Raw genomic sequence first — 18,547 nt, 5'->3', positions numbered from 1 at the left:
CAAATAGATTTTCCTTATCTGTTGTAGTGAGAGTAAATAAAGTTTTGATAGTGATCTACCTTCAGACTTCACAAATCCTTTCTTTTATGAAAACACAGACAAACATGAGCTGATCAACACATGAAGCGTTGGAGATTAACAATGATCAGCTTATAATTGCAAATAGCAACCGACTTCCGTTAATTAGTAAACAGTATAAAAGCAATATATTCCGGCCCCAAAATGGGAACTTGAAATTACAAACTCTATTTAATATATTGTGGAAAAAGTCACCTAACTCTAGGCCTGTTGGAAGAGGCAAATTAAAATTAGTATCTACATACCCATAAAACGTCGGTGACTTAAATACAAGCTTAATGATTATAAATATTAGCAAATAAATAACGCCAATATATAATAGCTAGGAAAACTACTCCGCCACAAAGCTCCATCAAGAGGAGGTAGGAGTGAGCACTGACTTAGTCGGAGTTTGATTCTACTACTCTGACTTTGCCTCCAAATTTGTTAGAGTTAAAATCCAAACCCCGACTTGTGTAGACTCCGATCCGACTCCAACTTAGACTTATCAAAGCGGAGTCGGATTTCGACTTTCAATTTTGGGTTTTGTTTTAGCTTCATATTTAGCCCATTTTAAAAAGGAATTTATTGTGGGCTTTCAAATTTCAATTTTTCTTAAAAATTAAAAACTAAAACTAAATCATTCAATGCTAAATTACTTCTATACTAATATCCAACTTATTTTTATACTAGATTTTCACTATAGTGTCTAATTACATGTTATTATACTATAGTATTACATATTATTTTTCGTGTCTAATTACATGTTATTATACTATAATATTACATGTTATTATATTATACTAGTGTTTAACTTATTTATAATTTATTTCTACACTAGACATATTTTTAGTGTCTAATTACATGTTATTAATGAATCAGTGATCTCAATCATCATTTGCGATATTCCAAATCGATATCTTTTATCAACATCACAAGGAGTTTGAGTTCAAATACTTCAATAAATTAGTATTACATATTATTAACTTATTATGCTAGACTTATTAGTTATTTATATAAGAGCAATGAAACAATGACAACCTATCTACCATTCATTTACAACTAATTAATAATTTTTTTTTTTATAATTTAAATACATCAAATCAAAATCAAAATTAAAATATATATTTTAAAAAATATTATTTTATTCTAAGATTGTAGAAAAATAGTAAAGCAGTAGGTGTTTTATCATTATCGTTTCCATAATAGTGTCTAATTTATTTCTATACTTAAATTATATTGTTTAATTACATCTTATTACACTAATGTCTAACTTATTTCTGGCTTAATTATAAACTAAACTTTCTAGTGTCTAATTCCATATTATTATACTTTAGTAAATTAATATATGTGTTATTAACTTATTATACTAGACTTATTTAAATACTAGTGTCTAACTTATTTCTATACTTAATTGTGTATGATAATAATACTATGATTTTTACATATACTAAACTATCATTAGTCTATTTGTATTATTGTATAAGTATATTATTTTATAATAACTAGCTCATACTAATATATTATTCAAGCTAACCATATAAGTTCTAGTTATATAACTATATAACTATAGTAGTATATACGATAAATATATAGATAAATACATATTTTTATAACATATGTACAATATCATAATCGGATTCAAAGTCAAAGTCGGAGTTGGTGCATAAAGTCAGAGTTGGATTGGATTGGAGTTGGAGTCGGTCCAGCGACACGTCCGACTTCGACTTTGACTCCGATTAAAAAAAAAATCAGATTTCGACTTTGACTCTGTTTTTTCCAAATCGGAGCGAAGTCAGAATGGAGGCAGATTATGAATCAGATTTTTGAACTTTTGCTCAGCCCTAAGAGGAGGTACTGCATAATGATGAGCAATGCAAGCCCAACAGCATGATCACCATGATCATGATCAGTATTATGTATATATATTCCAATATCCTCTTTCATGTCATCCTCAAAGCGGCCATAATATACTTCAAGCCTCTGCAAGATATACACTACTCAACTCGAGTTGCTAGTTCAAAGGTTCCATACATCGGTTTATGAGACATTACTATCGCTTCTCCGGTCATGTTATCAACTTTTTTGGGGTATGACTCTCCCTGCAAATTGTTAGTGAAATACACATTAATAAAATAAAAATTACAAAGTTTCAAACAAGCCAGTGCAGTAGACTGGCATACTCTTGACTTGTTTTCTCTAGGATACAATAGCTTAATTGATCCTCATATACCTCGAACCAACTCTGCACAAGGGGTTGGGTACAAATATCTACTAGAGAAAACACCTCTCTTTAGCATGAAAAAATCCTCAAAAGTATCTACACACTGTCTTTTTCTTTTTTATAAAGCATCTCAATATCGTATGAAAAAAAAAAGTACTATTAAACTCCTCTGTTTGGAAGTTGAGTTGGTTTTATCTCATCTCGTCTCAATATCTAAACATCACTTAAATGCAAATATTATTCAAACTCCTCAGCTTGGATGTTGAGCCGTCGACGTAGACCTACCAGGGTTTGCCTTGGGGTGCAATGGTTATCTCTTTTGGAAAGTCTGAGAATTCAGCCACAAAATCCGTCAATACCTACCTTTAATTATAGTACAGAGGAGGTATTCGATTTTTAACTCACTCAGTTCGATTGCCTAGTTAGTCATTCGGCTGGATATATCGGGTTTCTGCAATATTTTCATCAGTGGGACATCTGTGAGTACCTTTATTGCATGGACCTGGAAATATGGCCTTAGTCATCTAACGACGATGACCAATGCGAATGCTAACATTTCCGTTCGGGGATATCTGGCCTTTGCTCCTTGGAAGGCTTTGCTTACATAATAGACAAGCTGTTGGACTGCTCCAAGTCATTACAGCGGATATGGCATTCGGTGATATTGCAAGGTATGTGGTTAGGTCCTCCTAGGGACTAGTCTGACTGAGGAGCAATGGATGGGCTAAGTATTCTTTTAATTTGCTGAAGGTACGGCCACACTCGTTGTCCCATTCTCGTGCTTTCCTAAGGACCTTAAAGAAAGGAAGACAACGGTTGGTTGACGTGGCTATGAAATGTCTTAGGTCAGTCACCCTTCCCACCAATCTTTGGACTTCGTTGATCGTCTGTGGTGGCGGCATATTCACAATTGCCTTGACCTTCTTAGGATTGGCCTCAATTCCACGCTCAGAGTCCATAAAGCCTAAGAATTTCGTTGACTCGACGCCAAAGGCACATTTTAACAGGTTGAGCTTTATTTTGTATTTTCTGAGTACTTACAAGGCTTTTTTAAGATCGTTAAGATGTTGTTCGGGTTTCCTCCTCTTGATTAGGAGGTCATCTATGTAGACTTTCATATTCCGCCCAATTTGATCTTTGAACATTCGGTTAACCAATCTCTGGTAAGTTGCCCTCACGTTTTTGAGACCGAATGGCATTGCCCTATAGCAATATAGTCCTTGGTTGGTGATAAAAGCCATTTTTTCTTCATCATCTGAGTTCAATCTGATTTGGTTGTATCCTGAGTATGCATCCATGAAGCTGAGTAGGGGATGCCTGGCCGTTGAATCTACTATTAAACCTATCCGTGGTAGGGGAAAGTTGTCCTTTGGGCAAGCTTTATTTAGGTCAGTGAAGTCCACACACATCCTCCACTTACTGCTCATTTTCTTTACCAAGACAACATTGGAGAGCCACTCGGGGTAGTGTACCTCTTGGATGAACCCTACAGCTAGAAGACGATCTAATTCCTCGGCGATGGCCGCATACTTCTCTACACTGAAGCTGCAATGTTTTTGCTTGATTCTTTTCTCCTTGGGGTTCACATTGAGGCGGTGTTCGATTACTGATGCATCAATTCCGAGCATCTCTTCGTGGCTCCATGCGAACACATCTTGGTGTTCGACAAGGAGTTGTCTCATGGCATGGCTCAGCTCAGTAGGCATCTTAGTCCCCATTCAGATAGTGTGCTACGACCTTCTAGGGTCCATTGGCACCAAGACTAATGGTTCATTGGGTTCCGCTTGCCGTAGGGCCTCTTCATCTCTCACTTATTTGTCTAGCTCAGTCTTCTTTGAGAGTTCAGACCTCTATTGTTTCGAGCTTCATTTCACACGCATAGCATTCTCTTGCTATTTTTTGTTCACATGCATTTCTCCCACCCCAGATGGAGTCAAAAATTTTACCTTAAGATGGTATATGGAAGTTACCGCCCTCAAGCGGTTCAAGGCTAGACGTTTGAGAATTGCGTTATAGGAGGAGGGAGCTTTCACCACAAGAAATTCTACCATGAGGGCTGTCGTTTTGAGGGCTATTCTGGCCAAGATGGGCAGAATGATTGCTCCGATAGGCTGGTCCTTGTCTCCAGTGAAGCCTTTGAGGGGTGTTGGCAGTAGGCACAACTGGTCTAGCATGACCCCCATTCGAATAAACACCTCCCAGAATAGGATATCGGCAAAGCTGCCATTATCGATCAACACTCTCCTTGTCAAATAGTTGGCAATTTGCACCGTTACAACCAGGTCATCATCATGGGGGCACAACAAGCCTTTTTCGTCCTTTTCACTTAAAGTTATAATGTGCTTTCTTGGTTGGCCTTTGATACCAGGGGTGGCCTATAGGTGGTGAACACTTCTTCATAACTAGCTTTCCTGGCATGGACCCTTCGTGTTGATGAGGTAGTCACTCCCCCAGCATATCCTCCAGCTATTGTACGAATTTCGCTTATTAGGGTTCTCCTCTATATGGGCTCCTTCAATGCAAGCTTGCTCTATGTCAGTCTACAGTTCTTCTCTTGTCAGGGTTTTCGCTTCTCTGGGCAAGGCTCCTACTTCTCCTAGCAGGGCTTCGGTTTCTCCAGGTAGGGCTCATGCTCCTCTAGGTAAGATTTATGTTTCTCCTGGCAGGGCTCCTGCTTCTCCTTGTAGGACTTTGGCTTCTCTGAGGGTGCCCACGATCATCACATTGTTGACTGCGTCTCTCGTTACCACGTTAGTCTATTTGAGTTTCCATTTCCTCAATTTTTCGCCTCCTGGTAAAACAATCTTCGGTTCGGTGGCCACCAGTGTTGTAGGTGCAGTATATGGGATGGGATGAATCCCATCCTCGCTCGTCTTGGGAGTTTGGCTCTCTCTGTTTCTACTACTAGGCTGGAATGTATGCGTGGCCTAGCTTTCCCACACGAGGTTTGCTCTTCCTTACACTTTGTTTCATGGGTCCTTTCCTTATTGCTTTCTCAACTTGACCTTCTTCTATGGTTAGCTGCCTTCTTGTCCACTCTTTCCATTTTAGTTTGTTTGGGGGCCGTCAATGCTCGAAGTATATCTTCGACATTTATAAAGTTGTCTACTCGGTCCATGAACTCCCATAACGAAGTCGGAGTTTTCAAGCAATCTTCTTCATGAAGGGTTTGTGAGGCTAGATCCCACCTAATAGTGTTGCCAAGGTGATTTTCTCATCTTAGTCATTCGTCATCATACGCTCTTTATTGAAGTGAGAGGGGTATGACTTTAGACTCTCATCGTCCCTTTGCTTCATTGTCAGAAGGTAGGCAACAAGTCTTTTCCTCTTCCAGCTGGCCATGAACTGCGTTAAGAAGAGACAGGCTAGCTCGATGAAGTCAATGATAATCCTATGCTGTAGGGACCCAAACCAAACTCGTGTCACTCCCTACAACGTACGGAGGAACGCTCTGCATGCAACTTCACTAAGGAAACCGTGCAAGGTCATGCGGGCCCTTAAAGTTTCCAAATGTTCCAATGGACCTTTTGACGCATCATATGCATCTATCTGTGGAACTTTGAACCTCAGAGGTAAAGGTACCACCATAACCTTGGCGATATACTGCCGCTCGGCACTAGTGAGAAGTTGGTCCACAGCTGATGGTGGGCCAACCCGTTTGACCACCTCATCATACTTGTTTTGGAGCTTCTGGATCAGGTGGTGCACACTACGTCGTTCTTCCTCCGTCGCCGGTGTGTTTGGAGTTTGACGAGTCTTAGAGTTATGGCTTTCTTATTCTCCTTCTGGTTCCCCGTCGCCCCTTCGCAAGACATCATTCTCCTAACAATGGGTCTCCATGTCGTCCATGAGTTTCTGTATGGTCACAGCTTGTTCATCTATTCTTTCTTCCATTGCTTCAGATCTAGCTTCTTCACGTCGTGAGTTCTAAGAGTGCGTTATCACCGGCATACGAAGGACACGCTATTTATGGGAAATAGAGATCCCACAGACGGTGTCACTGTTGATACCGTGTTTCACGGACCTGGGCAACTCCATGCTGGTAGCTCTCGGACCCTTCCCTGCAAGGAGGAGAATGGGAGCTCGGGGTCTATGGTACCTCCAACGCTCAAGTTAGTCTCAATGTTGGAATTAAAGCAGTAGTAGAAATGTATGCAGATGTTAACCCCTTTATCGATAATGGGTGATGCCTATTTACACCCAATGGTCCGACCTTCATGGTAGTGGGGTGTCACTCGGTAGGAGATTGGATACTCATGTTGCCCATTTGTCATGCTATAGGATGTTCAGGTCTAATAGTGATTGCTCCAGACACTGGGCCTCTCCCAGTGTGTTACAAGTCCTGGATTGCATTCAATGCGTTATATCTTCCCCTCTAAGTTTCCTTTTACCTCATTAATGTGACGTGCCTTCCTCTCTAAGTTTTAAATCCTCCATTAATGCGGCGTGCCTTCCTTAGCTTTTCTTCTCTTTTTGTCATGTCTGGGTGGTGATATTTAGAGTCGGTGACTGTACCTGTCCATCGGCTAGTGATTTCCAGACTGTCCTCCTTGCCATATGTTTGCCACAGTTTCCTATCTTCCCATCTTCTTTAGTTGGGTCTTTGAAGTATACACGACTAGGCCTAGACCTCTTAGTTGGGCTAGGGCCCGAGTCTTCTTAGTGTGCTCGGCTTGGCCCAGACTTCATGTCTAGGTTCCTACCTGAGCCCTTTCTCCTTGTTCGGCGCCCGACTCGGGCCTTTCTCCTAGTCTAACCCAGGGGATAACTCCCCTCACAATTACATAGCACAAATATTACCTAAAAATAAATTCATAAATTGACTTGCCTTTATGGTATTCTTTAGATCTACTTTATAATAAAAATAACTTTACAATCAAACTTATTATATCAACCCATATAAGTTTATGATTTACTTTTATATAATTCTTTTGTTACTAAGATATTTCCCTTTTCGTAACCATTAGTACCTACTTATTTTGTTTAGAAATTATATTTGCAATTATAATCTATGCAAGCATTGCATACTCTTTTAAAAAAGTAACTTAAATATAATATCTACATAAAAAATTGATTTTCTTGATAATAAATTCACTCTTTTTTAAAAATAATACGTGATTTTTGCACAACATATAACTGTAACTAGCATTACTTTTTTTTTTTTTTTTGGGAGCATTTTAAACTTGAAAACTCTCATATTTATGAGGGAACAAAATGTCAATAATCATTATATAGAATTTTCAAAAAATAGGGATGACATAACCAAATAATTAAGCATGTAGTTTTGACAACTGGGCATAACGTGCAATGCAATTGGACAAATGTGCTTTGCACGTTGCACATTAAATAGTATATATATGTGTATATATAAAATAGAAAACCACTTTAGTGTTCATTTTGTTTTCTTAAGGAAAAAACTGCTTATCTTGAACCATAACGCAGAGGCAGCGGGACCGAGAGGTGTTTTGTTCCAAAATAAAGAAATGCAGTCATTTTTTTTTTTTTTACGGGTTAAACTGGATGGTGTTTTTTAATAATAAGCACTCAATTAATGATCCAACAATTAATCCGTGAGATAGATAGCTTGATAGAAGTATGGAGGAGGCTATGGAGGTTGAATGTCCCTGGTGTTGTGAAGACCTTTTTGTGGAAGACTTTAAATGAATGTCTTCCAACCAGGAAAAACCTATTCATAAGGAAGATTTATGACTCCTAGCTCTATCTTGTCTACATGAGGGAAGTGGAGACTGTAGAGCATGTGTTGTGGGGTTGCAGTGTTGCTTTTGATGTGTGGCTGGAATTCCCTGCTTCTGTTCAAAATGGCATGGATCAGAGAAGGACTTCTTGGTGTTATGGGACTCTCTTTGTAAGAGAGTATCTGCAGATGAGTTAGAATGGGTGGTTGTCACAATTAGGGATATTTGGATGCGCAGAAACTGATTTGCCTTTGAACAAACTTTCACAAATCTAAGTCTGCTAATATCTGCTAATACAAGGTGCAAAGAGAAGTCTAGAGATGTTTCAACAAGGGACCAAATTAGCAGTTCATCCTCAAGGTGTGGTGAGAGTGGTGAGAGATCAAATTAGGTGGAAGGGACCAATAGATTACAGATTAAAGCTGAATTGGGATGTTGCTGTGGACTTGAAGAATAGCAGAATGGGTGCTGGAATTATCATTCGAGATTCAATGGGGGAAGTTCAGATTTTACTATGTATGAGCAAGAAGGGTGTCTTTAAGCCGGTGGTGGCTGAGATTATCGCTCTGTGGAGGGTAGTGGAATTGTGCATGGAGTTGAACTTGACTGATGTCATTTTTTAGGGAGATGCACTGGTAGTGGTGCAGGTTGTTGATAGCTGAGAAGACGTGCTCCTATTATGGACACTTGATTGATGATATTAGAGCTTTCTTTGTTAATAGAGAGGGATGGGATATTATACATGAACATGGGGAAGGAAATAAGGTAGCACACAAACTGGCTAGATTGGCTTTTCCTCATAGAGAGGAATTAGTTAGGGTTGAGAAATGCCCTGAGAAGTGTGCATGGAGTTGCTGTTTGACAAACTGTGTAATGTTTAATCTTTGAAATGAAATATATGTTTTACAGTAAAAAAAAAAAAAACAATTAATCCATTGTAACTCCCAATCTTAATGAGAACATTAAAAAGACGTTACAAAACACTATTTATTAAAAAATACTAACACCAATAAATGTTTCTCTTTATCAGTCAATTAGTCCCGACAATGCAAAAACTATTGAGATGAACAATAAAAAAGTACGTAAAAATAGTTACATGCACGCAGTCAGAAATCAATTCGGCTTGATCTGCATTGTGTGCATGCAGGGATATATATATATATATATATATATATATATGTCAGGAAAGAAATGTAGCATGTGATATATCTATAATATTATAGAGATCAAACTTGTATTTCTTTCCAAGAGAAACAAGAGACTTATTGAATTTTGATTGGCTTGTACATCATTTAATTTCTCAAGGAGCGGTATTATTAGTGAGGTAAACAGACAAGTTACCTTTGACATATGATCCAGTCTACAAATATAAGAAATAAACATGGAAAAAAGTAGAAATATATATGTAATTTTGCCAATCATTCATTAATTCTTAGCTACGGGAATGGGGTGAATAAACAACGCTAGCACGCGGTCCTTCGTCTCACGGTTTACAATGCCGTGCCCATCTCCATGTTGGTACATGAACTGGGACACCCTTGCAATGTTTGTTGCGATCTCATTAAATGTTTCAGAGAATGGAGAACTTGCAATGCGATTTCCATTAATTGTCTTCCATGTTGCACTAATCAAGGACCTCATGTATTGACGAGCATCTTCCTCACTGGCACCAGTGTCGTTCATGTAGCATTGGATTGATTTAGGATTATCCCCCCTCTTTAACTCGTCCTAGGTTACAAAACACATAAAAACATATTATCCTATGTTCATGTGAAGTAGCCCAAAATAAATGTTGATAAAAGAATTAGGATAGTATGTTTTCCTAACCGTAGACGTTCCGAGATCATCTGCAAGTCGCACAATGAATGATGATAAACGAATTATATCGGGATACTCTTCCAATGAATCCAAGGCTTCCTTTGTTATGGGATTTGTGACGAAAAAATAACAATGCACCAGTATATTTGCTATTGTTATTGTCATCCATCCATATTCAAGGTATTCTTGAAGGCTTGGTGTATATCCATTGTAAAACCATTTTGCCTCCAACAAATAAGATTTGCATATATCTGCCCACTAAAAGATTTGTGGTGGATCAATGAATTAGAAGAGTTATTATAGATAATAAGTTCCAGGGTAAATAGTGATGAAAGAGAAAGTTTGGGCCTTACTGCCTTTCTCATGTACCAAACGATGTTGCATCCCTTTTCCTTGAGAGTGTCAAAAGCCATTTCATTAACCGTGTTGTAGACAGAAAGGAAACAAATTTGCATATAATAAGGAAGTTGTTCCATTTCGTTGACATCCCATCTAGATCACATGAACAAATTATATGTAAGTATTTGCATCAAAGATAAGCAGCCATATTTGAAGTATTTGAGGTGTGCTGCTGTTAATACAAACCTTTCAATAGCATCCGTGAAGAGCTCAAGTTCTTCTAAAGTGCCATAGACATCATAGACATCATCTACAACTGTCAACAATGCACCGAGCTTTGCTAACATTCTCCTCTCATGTCCAAATTGAGGTTGAAATAATGCTCCCGTTGCCCAAAGGAAATTTTCCACCACTCTATCCCTTGCAAAGCTCAAATCTCCAAGGCCAGTGCTCCTCCACCACCTTTTGTGCGAGACAAGAAAATAATATTAGTTTTAGAAATCGAGCATATATTGCATTTTCTTTCCTCTCTAACCTAATATATATCAAGTAAGGAGATATTTGGCAAACATGCGAATTCTCAAAATTTCATTCCCAAGCCTTACTCAAACTAAAAGTACTTTTTAATTTTAAATTTCCAATCTTTTGACCAAATCATAATTACCTAATCAATATTGAAAATCAAGAATCAATATAATTTTTACAAACTTCAAAATAAAAATTATATTAAAAAAATTATATTCAAACAATTTTTTTAATTTTATAATATTTTTATTCAACTTTTTCTTTCTTCTTTCTCAAAACTCTTATAAAACATCTTCACTCAAATCATTTCACTCTACTGTTCACAATTTCAAAAATACTTCAAGTATTTAAACATGCCCTAAACCTCCTTGTAGCTTTTTCGGCTAAGATCCAAGTTATAAAATGAGGATAAACATGTCTTTTTACCTGGACACTTCTTTTAGATCTTCTTGGTGAACTGCTTGTACCATATTAAAATCCATTTCTGCAAGCTCAAGCAAGGTAGGGTTCATATCTTCTCTTCTTCTATATGCATCAATGAACCACCTTGCTTCAGACCTTATCACTCTCCAATGCAATGGAAGCTCTAGGGCATGACTCACCATCGTACAAAGACATTGATCTTTGCTTTGATCCACATACTCTTTAAGATGTTTGGTTGCAAAATCTCTTGCTTCCTCCAAGATGCTTTCACCTTCTCTCAAGTGGAATGAGGCTTCATACAAAGCAAGCATTCCTTCAATATCAACACATAGACATTCTTTGAAATCCCCTTTTCATTGAAGAAACTTTTGAATGTGTCTGCAATCAACAATGCTCACCAATTGTTAAAAATAAACAAGGGTTTTTGAGTATGATATTTATTTTTGCCAAAGCATTACTAGTATGTTGTTTACCTTGAGGTACATCATATCCGTGTTGTCTCATGAGCCTAAACTCAATAGCTGTGGCATATAAACTTTGCTTCTCGCAAACATCACCATTATGATTAGTAATGTGTTTATTTTCCAATATCCTCCTTATTTCGTTCTCAAAGTGGTAAGATACTCCAAGTCTTTGCAAAGTGTCAATTAGCTCAAGTTGCTTTATTGGATCCACCACGTTCTGAAACATCATTGTTACTTCTTCCTTAAGCTTGTCAATCTTTCGGGTGAATAACTCCCCCTACAAATAAACCAATTCTCAAATAAACCAACAACAATTATAAAAACTATTGACACAAACAATAAAAAAATAGAAATCGCACACTTTACCACATATTCGCTTCTTATTGATTGGATGTAATCATAATGCCAAATGGTAGGATGGTAATTTGCTGATCGTCGGACGATAATAGAGTCAATACTTGAGTTTTCTTCAAGGGCCATTCCTTGAAAAGGATGAGGTACATCGCCACCTTTTCCTTTTGTTAAAGCTGAGACGGGTCTTTTAGGTGGGAGCAATGTAGAGAGTTTGCAATTTCGGATTGAATCAAGAATGCTAAGATGCATTGCGTAAGCCATTAGTACTGAAGCTTTGCTTTTCTGTTTAAATGGATTGTTGTGGAACATATGCTTTAGCCTTCAACCATATGACCTTTTTATATCGATCCTGGTCGCTATTGTGACGATATCCTGCATGGAAAACTCGTGCACGAATTTCAAAGAATCTAGTATATATTATTAGAGTTTGTGAAGAAATTGAGTTCAAATTGGTAGCTGCTAATATATATATATATATATTAATATAATTGGTAGCTAATATTTATAATTAATCGGATCGGTTATATATATATATATTAATATAATTGGTAGCTAATATTTAAAATTAATCGGATCGGTTTCAAATTTCGCATCGATCGAGTTGGTAGATGGAAGAAAAAATTTCCAGCCTACTAAATCAATAATATATATAAAATCAAATGTGACTTCCAAAGTATCTTCCTTTTACGGAAAGATAAAATTTACTTCATGCATGCCAACAACTCAAAGGAAGAAAAATGTCCCTTTGTCACGCGTACGTGTAGCTGACAACATATATAAGCTGACAGATTAGCGTTGTGAATAATATATAAAGATATCATGTTATGTTGAGAAAACGACTTTTTTGGATGATATGGGTCGGTCATGAAGAATTTTGTCAAGAAGTTTAAGTAGTACGTACTATAGGAGTTGAAAGCCTGTTTTCATGGAGTCATGAGAGCTTACTTGGCGGCGGCAAAGACCAACCACGTGGAGATGGTGTACAAAATGTAGAAATTAAAAATAAAAGAAAAATCTATTTATATTTTTTTATCATCATACTCTTAATATTTCTTAACGTGACATTAAGTAATAAGTCTACAAATAAAATATAATACATAATTTTTAATTATTTAATATAAGATCATAAGATAATCAGAAGATCATTAAAAATACCAATAAAGTAAAACAAATTAGAAAAACATACAGTATTAATGACTCTATTATCTAAACTACATATCACATGATCAATGATGCTGTCGTATGCTGTATTAAAAGATTTTGACAGAAGACGCAGAATTTTGTCAAGAAGTTTGAATAAGTACTGGTAGTTGACAGCCTGTCTTCATGTTGTCATGAGAGCTTACCTAGCGGCGGCAAAAGTCCTAAGAAAAAATATTTGATTATGAGATGGTGATAAGAAGCACGTGACAATTTTTCTAGAAGTCTGGTCATGTATTGAAGAATTGTCATATCTGGTGGTCTAAAAGATCAATCTACTACTACAGAATGTTGGCTACGCCAATCAACCGTCAAAGTCTTCCTAGTGGCACTCCCAGGAGTCACTTGTTTTAGAAGCACGAGCTAGGAATTCTCGAACTCAGGCCTGTCTGTCATTGAAAATAGCAATATTTAAATCTCGTCAAGAAAATAGCATTATTTAAATAATTAACGTAGGGCTTCCATTTTTTAATTTTTTTTTAAGCCGCCTTACATTAGGTTGGAAAGAATTTCCTCCAACCTATTTAAATAGTATATTATTTTGATATTTGTATATAAAACAACAATATTGAAATTTCTAATGTTAGAAAAAATGATGTATTAAATTAATAGTATTTAATTTAAATATTATTTTGTAAAGGAAATTAAGGGTTACATATATTACGTATGTAAGCAAACAATTGCTCTCTTTTTTATGATTATATATTTGTTAATTAACTAAGTTATGTGTGAGGAGTAAAATACACCAGACCCAAAACAGTTCTCAAGGCCCAGTCTATCAATGAGCCATCACTTAGGCCTGTGCATAAAAGACCCTGGACCCGATCCGTCTGTGATATCCAACATGGCCCACTTGAATAAAGTTGCTTTTAGAGGGTCTTCACTCTAATACAAGTTTAAACATCCCATTATGGGTCGAAAGACTTGAAACCGATCACCAAAAACACCTTTCTTCTCCTCAAACCCTAGCCACCATCTTTGTTCTTCGTTTGTTGTCATTGTCGCCGTTCTCCGTTGACCTTTAGGTTCTATTACCCTCTATTGCTTCTCCACCTTGCGTTCAAATTTGCACACTCTCACTTGGCGGTACTTCTCCATCATCTAGGTTCGACTTTCTTTCTTTGTGTCTATGACTTTTCTTGCCTGATTGGAGTCTCAACTGTTCTCTTATGCTTGGGTTTAAAGAGGACAAAAATAGATTAATCCTCTAGGTATTTTTTTTAAGATCGACTTTCCCTGGGATCGACTTTGTTTGGGTATTCATGAGTCCCTTCCCTTTATTATGAAATCTTTGGTTCAAATTGTTAGTTTGACTGAGTATGCAGAGATAAATGAATATCCCGAGTCTGCTCCAATGTGAAAAACAGAATTATAAACATTTGATTTTTGAATTTTGAATTAGTATGTTAAAATAGGATTTTGCATATCCTTGTAAACTTGAATTTCTTTTGTAACAAACAGCTTGATACAACACTATAAATATACAAACATTTTGAGGGAGTAAGGTATCAAAACCTACTCCATCATATTTTATCTTTTATCTTACATGGTATCGGCCAGTCCTACAGCTCACGCCTGATCCAATAATTTCTGCAACTTTACATATTTCCTAGATGTCTTCCAGTTCAAGCAACACAGAAAATATGCCCCATCACAATCCACACATTCATCCAACTTCCTGGTCTTCCTCTCCTCATCAAGAATCAGGTATGTGGCGAAGCGTGATAATTCCGCAAACCTTGCAGCATACTGGCGCACAGTCATGGTCCCTTGCACCAAGTTGGTGAACTCTCGAGCTCTAGCTTTTCTATCCGCTTTGGGGAAAAATCGGTCAAAGAAATTCTGCTTGAATTGAGCCCAAACAATCACTCCAGTCCCCTCAGCTTCCCTGATGACTTTTTCAAAATTCCACGATCTCTTCGCTTCTCCAGTTAGTTTAAAAGCTGTGAACAGAAACTTTTGCTGATCGGTACACTCCAAAACATTGAATATTTCTTTAATGTCTTGTATCCAATCCTCCGTTGCGTTCGTATCTCCTCTTCCATCAAAGATGGAAGGATGCGTTCGATTAAATTGTTCAAACGTGCAACCCTCATCATTGTTGTTTTCGTTCAAATCTTCAAGGCTTCGAACTCGACGACAAGCCGCCATCCTAAAAGCTTAAACTTGGTGAAACGTTCTAAAATAAATAAAGCCAAAAATACTAAGTAAATAAAATAAATCAATAAAATAAATAAAATATGCGTATAAACACAAATACATATATATCAGATAACTATTTAAGCCTGACATCACTTAATATTCACATACATCATTAGAATCTAAAACCTCAAAGTTACGATTTCAATTCCTAACATCTGCCAAATCTAAAACCTCAAATCCCATCAAAATCAATCATAAGGTTTTTAGAAACTCAAACTTAAATATCCACATGATCATCCTTATAGTCCTCAAGTTCCTATGCTGAAATTTTTACATCCTATGAACCCACGGGTATCTAATCCTTCAAGGTTTATAGTATGCATAATTCAAACCTGGCTCTGATACCAACTGTAACGCCCCGACCCTGAGGGTCCGAAGAGTTAACTCATATAACCTGTTAATCAACTCCAACAATACTAATATATTTCCAAATCCAAGAATATATACTTCCAAATCTTTAAATCAAAAGTAAATACTTCAAATTAATAAACCATATATACTCACATATCAAATCCTCAATATAACAACCCAAATAAAATATCAACTTTTCTTCATGTCTCAAATAACAAACTAGAATAAAATAAAATTGACATAAGCCTCCATAAACCATCTAAATCTATTGAAATCAACTTAATAAATAAATAACATCCAACAGCAGCACTAATCCCGGAGATACCCAATAACCATTCACAGCTAATCTTGTCCACAAACTCTAATAATGATCCTTAGCTGAATCATCAATATCATCTGAAAAATATTATGAAGATTAAGGGGTGAATTATCAACAACTTAGCAAGCAGAGAGCATATACTAGCATGTAAACATGAGCATTTATAACGTTTGATATGCAGACAAAACATTTTCTTTTAGAATGTAGAAACAACATATTTTACTTTCGAATGTATAAACCAAACTTGGTGCAAAAATATGAGTGAAATTTCTAGAAAGACAAACTTATTCCCAAAAAGAAAATCAATTGGCATATCCAAACTGAAACATTCAATTGGCATATCCAAACTGAAACATTCTATTCATATCACCTCATAGCATCACATTAGGACAAATACTATGTTTAATCCCTGCAGTAGGGTTATAAACCACCATTATACTCGTAGTTGGGCCGTATACCATGTTTCACCCCCGTGGTAGGGTTATAAACCACCATTATACCCGTGGCTGGGTCTTAACAGAAACAGAACGAAACGCCATCAGAATCAAATCACATTCATATACAGAAGCAGAACTTCATGCCAAGGTTTTCAGATGACACATCATGTCAAAACAAAGTACTGGATAGCTTCAGATCATTTCACATGTTCAAAATAAACAGAATCAAAATATTTTCATTTATTCATAACAAAAACTTCTAGATTTTCATATTCGCTCTTTTGCATAGTTCAGAAACAAAATGTACAAAATCGGCTCATGTCAATAGTCATGACAAAAAATACTTTCTCTTATATAGAATTTATGCATATGCAGAATAAACATCTGAGGTCGTTTTCAGATTTCTTTTCAAAAATAAACATGTTTATTTCAAAGACAGCCTCATTTCATTTCTTTTATGCAAAACTCATATATGAACCCCGCTTACCTGACTTCCGTGTCTTATCAACACTTTGAGTCGGAACTCTAATAGTAACACCACCTAAACAAAACATATACCCAACATTTAATAAACCAAACCAGTAAGCTACTATTTATTGAGTAATAATTCAAAACAGCCCATTTTTAACTCAATAATTATCATAAAATTAAACCCAAACAGTCCCCTCCTCAAACCATTAGCATTTAAACCCCAATACGGCCACTAACATCTCCACACAGCAGCCAAACACAACTCATACAGCTCACCTCTTGGCGACATGCATTTAATCAAAAGAAAAACAACCAACAACAAAAATTCCACTCCACCCTTGATCACTACTATTCCCCATCCGCCATGTAATTAAAATTCCACACTACCACCATATCAACTACACCTTATCCACATTTCAAAACCCAACCATGTAATACCCAAAAATACTACCAAAAGCTTCGAAAGAGCATTGCCTAAAAGAGTCACAAATGCTTCGCACCACCTCAAATCAAAGCAACCTACTCAAATCTAAGCCCAAAATTCACTGAAATCTCTAGTGAAAGAGATAGTGTTTTGCGCAAAGAAAGATTGAGGGGTCTAAGTGTGTGCACGGCAAACGAAAACAGAGTGGGTCTGTGCGTGAAAAACAAACCAAAGAAAAACAGAGTAAAAGAGGGTTTGTGTGTGCAATAACAAAGGATAGAACAAAAATAAGAGTGAAATCAGTGAGTGGGAGGGATAGTTATCAATGATAGCACTCCTGATGAGAGGACTCGACAATGGCACTAGGATTTCGAGACCCACGAGGAAGCTGAACAGCGCCATTACCCAAAGAAAGAATCACGAAATTGTCTAAGAGGCAAAGAGAAACAGAGAACGAGAGAGAGAACGATGGCTCACCGTCGTGGAAACCAGCCAACGACGATGAGATTTCGAGGGCTCACAAAAAATGCAATGCTAGCCAAGGATGAACCAAAAATCTGTGTAAAAGGGAGAGTCTGAGTAGTTCAAAATGCAATGAGGGAATTTTTCAAGTGGGAAACCGAGAATAAAAAGTAGTAACGTGGGAAGAGGTTAGAGTCAAAAGAGAGAAGAAATTGGGAGAGGGAAAATCAATGGAGAGAAACTGGGCATGACAAAACAGAGGTTACAGGAAACAAAGGAAATGAAAACGGGGGGGGGGGGGGGGGGGGGGAAGATTTACCTGGAAGCGACGCCATGTGGAGTCCCCATAACTAAAACAAATAAGAAACAAAAAAAATTCATGGGCCCAGACCCTGGGCCGAGTATTACATAGGAGTTTCACAAACTGGTGCCAGTAGTGTATCATGTGCAGCAATATTGTCCCAGCAAGGTTCCTAACAAAATGCATTTCCAGAATGAATGAATGCTATTGAGGGAAACTTAAAAATATAATAGATATTTACGTCGGTTTACATATCCAAATCATCAGGACAAAAACATGTATACCGACGACTTTCCATTTCAGCCGGAATTGCTAGAAATAAAATGTGACTATTGGACAGTTGCAGTGAAATGGGAATGTGGTTGGGAAAAAGTGACTGTTGCATGATATATGGTTGTGGCGAGCATTAAAAATGATATAAGGCTAATTGCGGTGATGCATACGACATTTACAGCAACAATAACCGACACAAACATTTTT

General features: G+C 37.0%; 1 protein-coding gene and 1 pseudogene across 1 annotated transcript; both read right to left on the bottom strand.

The window, feature by feature from the left end:
* Positions 1-9,402: 9,402 nt before the first annotated feature.
* On the bottom strand, positions 9,403-12,161 carry LOC121242307 (annotated as a pseudogene).
* A 2,508-nt stretch (positions 12,162-14,669) lies between these two features.
* Positions 14,670-15,251, bottom strand: LOC121242305. The gene has a single exon (XM_041140190.1). The coding sequence runs from the start codon at positions 15,249-15,251 to the stop codon at positions 14,670-14,672; it is 582 nt and encodes a 193-aa protein (XP_040996124.1).
* Positions 15,252-18,547: the final 3,296 nt, after the last annotated feature.

The sequence above is a fragment of the Juglans microcarpa x Juglans regia genome, chromosome 8D (genome assembly GCF_004785595.1).
Source record: "Juglans microcarpa x Juglans regia isolate MS1-56 chromosome 8D, Jm3101_v1.0, whole genome shotgun sequence".
NCBI classification, from domain to species: Eukaryota; Viridiplantae; Streptophyta; class Magnoliopsida; order Fagales; family Juglandaceae; genus Juglans; species Juglans microcarpa x Juglans regia.
The sequence above is the reverse complement of the archived record's forward strand: the minus strand, read 5'-3'. Positions and strand labels throughout refer to the sequence as shown.